Source organism: Paramisgurnus dabryanus, chromosome 7, assembly GCF_030506205.2.
Source record: "Paramisgurnus dabryanus chromosome 7, PD_genome_1.1, whole genome shotgun sequence".
Taxonomy (NCBI): domain Eukaryota; kingdom Metazoa; phylum Chordata; class Actinopteri; order Cypriniformes; family Cobitidae; genus Paramisgurnus; species Paramisgurnus dabryanus.
Genome location: NC_133343.1, coordinates 11,164,937 through 11,177,953, shown reverse-complemented (window position 1 = coordinate 11,177,953; position 13,017 = coordinate 11,164,937). Strand labels below are relative to the sequence as shown.

General features: G+C 38.3%; 1 protein-coding gene across 5 annotated transcripts in view; it reads left to right on the top strand.

Annotated features, from left to right (window-relative positions):
• agap1 (ArfGAP with GTPase domain, ankyrin repeat and PH domain 1) overlaps positions 1-13,017 on the top strand; it is a 178,810-nt gene that overhangs the window by 108,274 nt on the left and 57,519 nt on the right. For all 5 annotated transcript variants that reach the window (XM_065240022.2, XM_065240021.1, XM_065240020.1 and 2 more), the window contains one exon: positions 12,813-12,940. In XM_065240022.2, coding sequence (XP_065096094.1) covers positions 12,813-12,940 — 128 coding nt within the window. The remainder of the gene's footprint in view (positions 1-12,812; positions 12,941-13,017) is intronic.

The window sequence follows — 13,017 nt, the reverse complement described above, 5'->3', positions numbered from 1 at the left end:
TATAAGCTAATAAACATAAACTAGAAATGTTATCAGTTACACACCCCAACGTTTTGTAACACAATAGCTATGCCAAGGAAGTATTTTTATGCATCTGGGAATCGAGTTGATTGTGATGAAACAGAAACTCAATGAAGGCCAAACAAGTCCAGTAATGTATATTAAAGGGCCCCTAACCTAGGTGCTTTTCATTAATATTTAAATGGTCTCTGGTATCTTTTTGTGTGCGTCTCTTTGAATGCAAAGAAAGCTTCTGTTCCCCTCCCTGTATGCAAAGTAGGCGATAGAGCGCTTACACTTGTGCTTTGGACTACATCAAAACGTGTCTCTGGCAGAAGGTTGAACTACACGCTCATACAGGCGTAGTCTGTGAGCGGTTATAGTTGAGGCGTAATCAGTGTGACATCACATTGCTAGCCTGTTTTGTGTGACTGTTGCGGTTTAAAGGCGATTACACGAAGAGTAGATGGATTTGTATAATAACAGGATGTTTCTGCACACACACTGGTGACTCGTTGTTTTGATAGCAACACATTTAAAAGTGCATTTTTTAGGTTAAGGGGGGCTTTAAAGCTTCTTACATTGCAACAGCTGTAAGAAATCAATCAAAATGTATTCTGTAATCTGCTATAGTTGTCCTGTTCATTTAAGAATCCCATTGATAAAAAACTGTAAATCTGTATTCTCAAGTTTACTGTTTTAATGACCTGTTGTTATTGTTGCTTTAGTGTAGCTTGTGTGTGAAACCTGCTATTCACCTTATGAATAATGCTAATAATAACAATGCAAGCTATACAAGCTTTGGTCAAGCATTTCTTGACCCAGTCTTATTTAAGGCAGAAGGTAAATTTCTAAAAAAAGTTGTTTTTTTGCCATTTTTAAATGTGTGTAACAGCTTAAGTATAATAGTATGTCACTGAGACTCTGCCTGTGTTTTTATGTAGAAAATAGTAAACCACAAATAAATCTTGTATATAGATTAGTAGCATATTCTTCTTAGCAGAATTTATCATTATAATGAATTTAATTATTTCCTGTATTTTGTTTCACCATAGTTTATGCAGGGAATGGGATTCAAGTCAAAACATTTTCCCTCATTTTTTCACCCCCCCACTTCTCGAACCAAAGTTTCACCCTTGCTTGTACTATTGAAAAAGGTTTTGAGATCTGTGCTCCACTAGAGGGTGCCAGATGATAAGAAATGAGATCTTTGATTCCTGTTAAAAGCAGCTGGGATAGTGGACTTTTTCTGCTTCCACCGACTTTGAAATGCAATTTTTTATCTTTATTAAGTGTGTTGGGTCCTTTAACAAAGCATTTATTTATAATCCTGGCAGGGTTTTTGTTACCAAAAGAGCTTTGAATGAGAATGCCTATTGTGAAAACATCATGTACCATGAGGGGTGTGAAGTAACGAGCTACAAATTCTCTCTTGTTACTTTTGCGAAAGTACATTTTCTCAGGAATTATACTTTATTAGGTGGTTTAAAAATAGTGTACTTTCATTTGAGTACATTTTAAATGCTGTAACAGTACTTTTACTGTGCTACTTTTTACTTGACTTGTCGTTTCTGAAGCGTTTTTCTTTCATCACAGTCAATCTTCAGTCATATCAAATCACGCAAAAATCAGGCAAAAATATAAGGAAAACTAAATGTGTTGTTTTTAAAGGATTACTCAATTTACTCAACCCCATGTCATCAAAAATGTAGATGTCTTTCTTTGTTCATTCGAGAAGAAATTAAGCTTTTTAAGGAAAACATTCCAGGATTTTTCTCAATTTAATAGACTTTATTGGACCCAAATTTGCATTTTAAATGCAGTTAAAATTGCAGATTTAAAGGGCTCTAAAGATCTCCAACAAGGCCTTTTCTAGTAAAACAATTGTCATTTTTGGCAATAAAAATAAAAATATGTACTTTTAAACCACAACTTCTCATCTTGCGCCAGCGCGACCTCCCGTAATGCGTCATCACGTCTAAAAGATCATGTATGACGTATGCGAAACTACCGCCCCAGTGTTTACAAGTGTGGAGAAAGAGGACCATTCCGACGTTTTTGTATATGAAAATATATTAATTAATGTCTTTATATCAGTTTAATGATTAAAATGCAAATGTACGTTTTACATATGTAACGCATGACCTTTCCGCATCATTACGCAATTACATGAGGTCGCACGGCATGTGCAAGATGAGAAGTTGTGGTTTAAAACTTTATATTTTTTCTTTTTCTTGTAAAAAATGACAATGGTTTGCTAGATGAGACCCTTATGCCTCGTTTGGGATTGTTTTAGACGTTTAAAGCTGCGTTTAAACTGCAATTTTTAACTGCATTTAAACTGTTGGGGTCCAATAAAATATCCTGGAACGTTTTCCTTAAAAAGCTTAATTGAACGAAGAAAGACATCAACATGTTGGATGACATGGGGTGAGTAAATTATTGGGATTTGTTTTAAAGAAAGAGGAGTAATATTATTGGAACAACACATTTTGTGTATAGGGAAAATGTAATGTGTTATCTCACATTGTGATTTTAAATGGTAGTCCACACATAAATTAAAAATTGTAGTACACTTTAGTGTAAATAGTACAGTAAATAGTAATATATTTTTGTAATTAGTACACTTTGTTACTGTACACCTACTATATTCTGTAGTATTGATTTAAGTGAATATTAGTTGATAAACTGTTGCAAATACTGAAGTATTCTTGAATATAGTAAGGTTCATAAACATATTTACCACAGATTACTACAGTTAACCACCGTACTTTTTCATGTGGGCATGTATTGCAAATAACATTATAAAAAAGTTGTCTTTATTGTTTGCAGTAAAAAAAAATGCTGTGTGAAGTGAAAAAGCTTTTGGGAAGTTACAGTACTTGTACTTGAATGTCAGTACTTTTTCCACCCCTGCATACAGCTAAGAATTCAAGTACAAAGCTTAGCTGTCAAGTGCAGAGAAGAAAAAAGTGTAAAGTTGTGAACACTGGAAAACACTAAAATTCATCCTCACCTGCACTTCTCTGTTCTGCTTCTGTGACACATCCAATACCCTATTAAACCTCAAGACGACTATGCTCAGACTCAAAATCTCTTGCTGTTAGCAATGTTTATGTTGTTCTGCAGAATTCATACAGTACATCTACACACTGTTCGCTTTCTGTAATCACGTCACTACTAGAGCACCTTCTGATTGGTTAACACGTCGTGTTTTTCCGCCAATGTTTTAATTTTTCAACTTGCGCCCTGTGGTAACGCTCAGTTCGCGGCATTCGAGGCATTAAACGCCTCATTCGCGCCGCAAGACCTCCAGAGGCTCGTCAACACGTCTTCACATTGACTTCATCAAGACTTTTACGAGGAAATTCGCATCATGGGAAGGGCCTTCTGCGACTCTGCTGGCTTTCTGTAATCACGTCACTACTAGAGCAAGCTCCTGATTGGTTAACGCGGCACGTTTTTTAGCCAAAGTTCACATTTTTTAACTCGCACTTTTGCCGCGGCAAAGCTCAATGTGTGCGAACGAGGCAGAATCGCGTCTACCGGCGCTAAACGCCTCATTCACGCCGTAAAACCTCCAGACGTTCGTCAACGTGTCTTCACATTGACTTAGCATTAAAATAACTTGCGCTTGACGCCTCTACCGGGGCCAGTCACACCAATCGCGCTTTAAACGCTTCGAAACGCAAGGCGCGACGCACTGCCTTTTTTAAAAAAAGAGCAGTGCGATGCGGCTTTTTATATTGCTAAGCAACCACCGAGTCAGCTGTCTTGTCAATCAAATATTGAAGCGTGAGCGCTCTTTTGCTGTTAACTGTCATATTAGCAGAAACTTTAAAAATAGGATGCTTGCTCTGACCTTGTTTGAGGATGAGAGGTGCACAAACACGCAGGAAAGTGTGAGCGAGTGTAGTCCGGTCCTTCAAAGCAACTGTAAACTTCCCTCACCACAACGTAAGGCCCGCCTCTCCCCTCATTCGATTGGACAGTGGAAAGACGCGAATGACGTCGGGCGCTTCTCCGCTCTCAGCGTTCCTTCAAAGGCGCGTGCTGCGGCCGGCGGCAAAAACCGCAAGGCGCTCAGCGCGCTGTTTTAAACGCTCCCTGCCCATAGAATATCATTCAAAAAAGGCGCCTGCAACTGCCATCAACGCTTTTGGTGTGACTGGCCCCTTAGAGTGCATCTGCTTCCAAACAAAATGAATAACCTTTTTTTATGTTTGGGGCCACTTCCTCATCCTGTGACTTGTGCTTCTGTCTGCATGTTTCTTTCATATTGATATGTAATGGTTCTTTGTGATAATTTGTATATGTGTGTCTAGATATAGAGCATGTTGTCCATGTGGTTACACACCTGCATGTAGTTTGCATTAGCGCGTGTGTGGCGGGGCGACAGATGCACGCTGCTCCGCGGAGGGGTTGGGCAGGCTGAAATCTTCAGTGGGAGATTTACACTCTAAACGCTCGGCTATTATCTTCTTAATTATTACACTGTTGGCTGCAGCCAAGACTGCTGTAATTTAACTGCGTGTGTGCGTTAAAAGAGTGGGTGCAAAGCCTGTACCATGGCCAAACTCATCAGTAGGGCTAAATGAGAGCAAGAAAAGGCAAAATTTCTGATCATTACTGACGGCGTCTCCCCGCATCTCTCATTTCATTATCCGCAATTAATCACGCATTCTAATTATCCACTGTAGTGGAATTTATTGATGAGTACCAAAATTATTGTTTTAATGTTTTGTGTTGCATTGATGGCAAAGCAACTGCCCAGAGGTGCGCTCATGTGTCAGGCCAACTCACACACATTTCATTTTGTTTGCCTGATTTGCACTCATTCTTGCATCAAAGCAATGCACGAGCCATCATTAGTACACGTGACCGTAATTAAATGGTTTCAATCTTTGGCTCACTGCATATTCACAGGCTGTTAGATTGATATTTGAGTAGAAATCCTCACACTATAATCAAATTTTATTGCATCACATGGGATGTTATTCATTCTGTTTGTTTGTTTTTCAAAGAGTTTAGATGCAAAAGCCTCTGAGACATGTTTTCTTGTAAATGAGCATTTTTATCAGGCTCATGTTTAGGTTTAGTAATTTCATTTTAAGGGCAATAAAAAAGGTTATGAGTCAGAAATTAAAATGCCTTTTTTTACATATGTCACTTCAGTTTTTTAATTGCATGCAAGCTTTTTTTGGCGCTGTCGTTCATCCCGTTTTTCTGTGCACTTAGAGGACTTTGCTGAAAAAACGTTGTGGCGTTTAACGTATTCTGCCAGCAAACTGGCATTTCTCAATAGCCTGAGGCTGCCTGGGATTAAGCAGATTTGAAGCGTGTTTAATGAACTTGTCAATGTTTTTATCTCATTTTTGATGGAGGTGGAGTCTGAGCTTTTCATCTTTTTATTTTTCTGTGTCAGCTTTTTTTCTATAATGCACTTATTTCAAAACCTTATTCATTCATTATTTTTTAGTTAAATTTATTTAACAATTTTCAGTTAATAGCGTGCAACAAATATTGCAACTTACTTTCAGTGAAAATGCCAGGTTCAGTTTTGCTTTGTTAGTTTTCGTCATTGATTCAAGGCATACAGTGCGGCAGAGTATTAATAAAAGTGCAGTTTATCAGGAAAATAGATTTTTTACAAAAAAGCATCATGCGCATTGATTTGCACTGCAATTTATGAATGTTTGATGATCCTGGGTTACTTTCTGTCACAATCAATTATTCATCTCTCAAAGTTATAATTCCTAGCAGGACAGAGGTCTATATATACAGGTTTGTTCATGTTTAAGTACAGGGCTCAGCTTTCACGTGGCCTTTTGCTTTAATAAATGATAATTGTCTTTGGTTAAGCATGCAGTAATACAATGACCTGAACTGCCGTAAATCAGATAAAGGCGGCCAGTGAGTTGCATTGCTTTCCCAGAAACACAGAGTTGGCAGCACGCAAATAACATTAACCATTAAAAATAATTGGTGCAGTAGTTATCCGCATTAGATTTATGTAACAAAGTGTTTACAAGATGCGGAGTGGAGAAAGAGAGGCAATTTATTTAGTCAGGGTCAGTTGTGAGCGCTTTGTTTGTGTATTTGTGCTATATGTGCATGATGTTTAAATAGACTCTGCGGCTCTGAGTCTACATGTGGCTGTGTATCTCTGCGCCTGCAGAGCATCTATGTGTTTGTCAGTGGTGCTGCAGTAGAGGTGAGGGGTCCTGACAGTTCCCCAGCCTGCGTCCATCAGCGTGCTAATTTAATTAACCTAATTACCCCCCTCCGCATCCTTGACTGACTCTAGTTGGGTTGTCACAATGTCAGAATGAGGATGTAGAGCTTTGTTAGTGTGCGCTAACAGCTAACGAGCTTTGCTGTGCACTTTCTCGATCTCTGTATCGCTTTATTAGGGTCCTGTAGTCTTGATCATTACCGTTGAAAATGGCATGTCTTTTTTATAGGAGTAATTACCTCAAGGCTTTGTGAGAGGTTTCTTTTGTTTCAGAAAATGTCTGCTTTAGCTGAGAAATATTGTTGATATAGGTGTACTGAAAAATTACTCTCGAGTATTTGACTCTGTAAAGTGCCAACCGAAATGCGAACATGGGCGTCGTACTTTGTAAACACAATCAAAATGCTTTGATGTATGTGAAAAGCAGACACTGAAAACCTTAGTTTGTGGGACCAGAAGGCTATGTTGCTATCAAGTGATTACATTTGCTGCATATTTATTCATTCGTTTGACGCTATATATCCTAAATTTAACAAAAATATTCACAATTTCGATTTTAAAGGGGTGGTTCAATGGTATTTCAAGCATTATGACTTATTAACACAGTTATAGAGTTGTTTCCTCATGATAAACGTAGGCAAAGTGTCAAAAAAGCAGTTGGGCGTGTTACAGAGTATGTCTGTGCCGATTGCACTTCGCCAGGGTTCGTACAAGTTTCGTAAAGTATTTTTCGATAACAGGTCCAGCTGACGTTTCAGGGGTTTTCTATACGTATAATTTCTTTTATGGGCACTTCCCCTGGAAAACCCCGCCCACCCATCAATCAGCGGGAGACGCTAGAACTTGCAAACATCTTATCACGCGACACAGCTTTGTTTAATTTCAAAACTCAACAATGGCATGAAAGAAGAAGTGTGTTTTTGAATGTAAGGAGAAGAAAGCCAGCCTTATGAAAACAATGGATGTATAGTTTATTATCCGGGGTTTGTGTCATTTTATAAATGACACGAACATGTAGTGAATCATAAGTTAAAACAGTGTTGTATAGTGTTGCATGACTCGTACTCGCTCCTCCCACGGTAGTAACTCCTCCTTCTTCCTTTTTTCGTACATTATCGGAAAGATTCGGTAAAGCTAATCTTTCTTTTATAAATCTGATTAAACTAAAGACTCTACGTAGATATAAAGGATGTATAGGTACTTCAGATTAAAATCAGAAATGCAGAAACAGCGTGTGTTACGTGAGCTTTAAAGAAAAGATGTTTATATTAAATGGTGGAATCGATTTTATCCTTTAATCTTTCTAAATAAATCATAAATGTAACATGATAAAACGTTTATCTTCAAATGGTGTCTTTGTCGACGGTATTCTATTAAAATGAAGGCCATCTTTTTTGGCATTCCTATTCTGACACTCAACAGCACATAGATATAAATGATTGTACAGATACGAATATGTGTTTACGTGTTTGACTGTGTATTTTGGTGTGGTGTGTCTTTTACAGCAAGGCTAATTACTGAACAGTAAGTGCAAGAGATCTTTGACCTTTGTTCGAGATTCCCGGCGGATGCTTCATCTGCTTTGCTCTCCCTCCAACTCATAAGCTTATATTTAACTGCTCTGACAGCAGGCTAATGAACGCACCTGTGACTTTATTTTGTCTGACTTACCTGTTCGCTCCACTCTTTCAGCTCGCTGTGTAGTATCTCTTACTCTCTCTAGCACATGTCTCTCTGGGTGTCGAAAGGATAAAGGTCAGTCTGTTGCACCAGCTCAGTGTTTAGAAAAGGGGTCATAACCTGTGCTACCATGTAGGGGGTCCTGGTCTTTGTTCAGGGTGTTTTCTGATTTATAGACATTTGCACAGTATTAATGAATATTTTAGCCAATTATTTAGCAATGGATTAATAATGTTTGATGGGGATTTTATGTGAATAGGAATTAACAGACAGCTGTTTAAAGTATTTGCTGTGGTATATGTCTGTTGCATAGGTACTGTAAGGGGAATTTTACAGTTATACCCAAAAAGGTTGATCAGGATGACAAAAGAGAGAGAGATAACATGTAGAATGAGCTTATTTTGTGACATCGTCCTACTTATTATAGACATGAAACAGAGTTAAATTGACAAATTGTCATTGTTTATTATGTGAGACAAGAACAAAAGCTAGAATTGGTAGTCTGTCACTTTTAGCAGCCATTGTGAATGTGAAAGTGACATATATGACAAATGTATTGTAACCCATACTTGGAAAGTGACCTCTTTATTTAACCCTTCCAGTGAGTAGTGAACAAATACACACAGAGTAGTGGCCAGCTATCGCACTGGGACCAATGGGGGACAGGTGCTTTGCTCAAGGGCACCTCAGTTGCAACCTGCCGGCCGTGAGACTCAAATTTGCAACTCTTGGTTTACAAACCCGACTTCTGTAACCATTAGGCCTCAACTGTGTGCAACATTTTTGTACAGATGTACAACTGCTTTCATTGTTTTCTTCCTTTTAGGGAAGTACCGATACAAAATGTCTGTGACAAAAGCAATAATCGGTTGTTATTTAGAATTTTATCAACCAAAATGATATTTTTACTCCTTGTTTCAAATTCTTGTGTTCAGTGCAAAGCATACAAACTGCAAAGATTGTCACCTAATTCAAAATAATTACACATCTTGAATTGTGAAGCGATTTTCCATCTCTTTTTATTGTTAGGGTATAATGTTTAATAGTGGGGAAAAATTGCTTTTATCTGTATGTAACGGTTATAAACCGATATAACGGTGCATACCAAATACGTTAGATAAACGTATCTGAAAAATACACTTATGTTAACCCCTTTCCCGCCATCTACTAGTTATTTTTCCCTCCCAGTGACGCTTCCCTGACAAGTTTTTACGGGAATCTGCAATTCTGCTATTATCCAGTTTTTAAGAAACTGAAGCAAAATTCAAAATCAAGTTTTGATCTTTGTTCTAAATCTGATCTCTAACAAAATTCCTTAACAAAAATGTAATTATTTCAGCTTTTTTCAAGAAACCTACCCATATTTGAGAGGTTATAAAAAGAGATCAAATGAAGATAGGATACATTTTATTTTTCCCGGTTTGTTTGTTGAGTGGATTTATTGCATTCTGCAGAATAGGAGGAGTGGCGTTTATCGCGTTTTGGGAAAAAAGGCAGAAAAGATAACATAATAACACAGCGGATATTGGATTACACAAAATTAAGAATTTACTTGACTTGATACAATACTGATTTTGGCGGTAACTCGTTTTTTAATGCCGTTTATCACGTTTTGGAACTAAACTCTTCATTTGTATATTTATATATTTATAGATTTTTTTTCTGGAAGGCATTTTGTGAAACTTTTGTGAAAATCACATAAAAAAATGTTGGCGGACAAATAAAAAATTTTTTTGGTGGGGAATGAGTTAATAGAAATGTTAAAATCTAATTTTAAATATTTTGATATTTGAACAAAGCAATAAATGTTGTACGTTGTACTGCTGACAAATATTGACATTATTTTTAAAAGCAGAAATAGGATGCATCATGTGTGAATCTAAATGAAAGAGACACTTCAGCAGGGTAAACGACTCTGCTACATCTGCTCCTGGCTGCAGAGTTTTAGCCACCTGCCATAAATCTGATGAAACGGGAAACATTTCCGGCAGGATAAATGGCTGCCTCTCACAGGGGAGCCAAGATTGATAGTCAAAGTTAAATTGTATTAGCCGTGCAGTTTAAATATTTAACCCAGGCTTATCATAACTGCTCTTAACACTTAAAGTAAAATACAGCGGGGACGTCCGGACAGGGATCTGTGACCATATATCTCTAGCGACCTCCATGCTCCTGCAGTGGTTTTGTCCAATGATACTTAAATGGTTTGACTTATTGCAATTGGTCATTATGAAGTACTTTCACAAAGATTCAGGGTAATAAGAGAGTTATTGCATTGGTAACTGCTTTTTAAAATGCTACCGTGGGTTTGTGAAGCGCATTGGTGTTGGCATCCAGCATAACATAAGCGCTTTTCGTTCTGGGTTATGATTATAATTAGCCGATTAGCGTGGTATCGTGCAGTGATGAGTCTAAACAAACACAGCTGTACAGCATTTCTGTAGCGGCAGATGGGACAGGATGAGCGTGCGAGTATTGCATTGAGAGAATTTTAGCAGGGTATCACGTCGTCTGCCCTTGGACAGAGCTCTTTCACCTGAAGGTAAATGTTTATGACAGAATCATCATTAAAGCTTAGACGTTTATTAGGTCCAATTAAAACAATGATTTCATTTACAACAGGATACGAGTCGGCCCTATTTATTGGGAGCTGGAGTAATTGAGTTCTGGGCACTTGGACTGTTAACTCTCTTTTGTCTTTGAGGAGAGCTTCTTCCATTTAAAGGACTTAGATGTAGGGAGGCATGTATTCAGGATCCAAGGAAAACAAATCCATGGAAAGTTATGTTTGGATATGTTTAATCAGAGAATTTCATGTTTGCACTGTTACTTTACAATCTTGTTTTACTTAATATTTCAACATTATAATTTACAACTTGAGCTTTTTAGTCAAATGAAGCTTTGACTAAAAGCTCATGTGTGTACTGCGCTTAGAATTGTTTTAAAATTTGTGTAGCTCTGTTGGTACAGCATTGCATTAGCAGCGGTCAATATCTTTGGAAAAAGTGTCTGCCATATGCATAAATGTAATGTACAATTTTGTCTGTCAGGAAAAAAGTCTTTACTAATAAATTGGGAATGCACTGTTCGGCAACTGAAAAAATTCGTCCAAAAACAGAAATAATAAGCTTTTTCGGTGTTCGACTGAATAAGTGAAAAGATCAATTTTAAATTTTACATAACAATAGTATTTGACAGTCCTTGCAGAAAAACGTGATTATGTTATCACATGATTCAAAGCATAATCAGCCAAAGTCCGGATATTTATGCGGGGGCTGCATTTTATCAAATACACCACAAATTTTTGCAAGTCCCCGCAATTTTTTTTGCAAGTCCCCACAATTTTTTTTGCGAGTCCCCGCAATTATTTTTTGCGAGTCCCCGCAATTTATTTTTTTTGCAAGTCCCCGCAATTTTTTTGCAAGTCCCCGCAATTTTTTTGCAAGTCCCCGCAATTTTTTTTTGCAAGTCCCCGCAATTTTTTTTTGCAAGTCCCCGCAATTTTTTTTGCAAGTCCCCGCAATTTTTTTTGCAAGTCCCTGCAATTTTTTTGCAAGTTTTTGCACGTAACGTGGATATTAAGTCATAACCCGCCATTGTTTACAAATACGACACTGAGCTCGCCGGCCGCGCGCCACAGGTGACCTCCGCTTTTTCTCAGAGTTTACATGCCGGGTGTAATGCTCTGCAATCGGCTTGGCTGATAGCTTGCTTCTGTAGTGGATTTCTGGCGCTGTTGTCAACTGAGGAGTTGCAGACCTCCCTCTGGTGGGCAAACTATGCAACACTCATAACATGAGTGAAGCATGAGAGACTGTTTCTCATGTTTTATTGGCCGTTATAAACGCCGATGCCGATATAAATGCAATTCGCTCATATCGGCCGATAATATCGGCCGGTCGATATATCAGTCGGGCTCTACAGAAAGATGCCTTTTCAAATCAGTTTGTTTGTCTAACATTCGGTGCATCCCTAAAAAATAAACTCTAATAAAAAATAAAAGTCCGTATCACACCATGCACACATGTTCATTATCTGTGTCCATTATAATTTTTTTTATACATAAAATCATTTTAAGCAATATAAAAGCATTCTATGAATATGTAATCTTGATATCTTTAACATTGACTGAGTGAGGTCAAAAATGAAAGTGAAATAAAACTTTGATGCTCTTAATCTCACCATTACATTGAGATTTGAACCTAGACTTCACGCTCTTTTCAATACTCTTAGATCAAGAATTTCAGGAATTTTACTATATGGACTAGAAGCAGAAATATGTTCTCCCAGTCAGTATAAATGAACTTTAAGAGTTACTTTTAAGTTCTGCGATGCAGGGAGAGAAGCCAGCACCTCTTATTACCATGTATGTCTGTTTTAAGAGATTTATGGTTTAAAGAATGAGCTGCTCTTCGTAAGCTTCCTCCACATGATGGGATCAATGTCGTTAGCTACGAGATGACGGAGCACTAGAACATCTCTCCGCGGGCCGACCGCAGATTGCCACAGGGGCCGTCGGCCGATCAATAGGGAAAGAGGCGAGCGACTGACTAATACTGCCCTTTTCCTGGTGCACATAGGACGTCGAGGGAAAGAGAAATGAATGGGGGATAATAATGCTGAAATAATGGACCACTGTGGTGCCAAGAGCAGCGCAAGTGGCGTCCTGTGGAGGAGAATGATGGCGAATTAGGGGGAGGCCTGGGTTCAGGATTCCACATACACACACACACGCTCATAAGGGGTAATGAAGTGGTCCGCTTGACCCATCTTGCTACAGAATTAGAGTTGTCGTATAGTCGCCCGGGTGGTAATGTCTACCTTTGTCACTTGATGTTAGTCTTACTCTATAGTACATTCCCTCTGTCTTATGGGTGTTCTTTGTTTGTAATTTCAGTTGCTCAGAAAATAGTTGCAAGTCGGAAGAAACAGCAACTCTCAATTGGACCTTGTAAGTCACTACCCAACTCGCCAAGCCACTCTTCTGTTTGTGCAGCACCTGTGTCAGCAGTGCATATTAGCCAGGTGAGTGCATATCATGGATGCAGTACAAACGCATTCAGCTCATACATGTGATTTCTTTGAAATGTATGGCAAGCTTT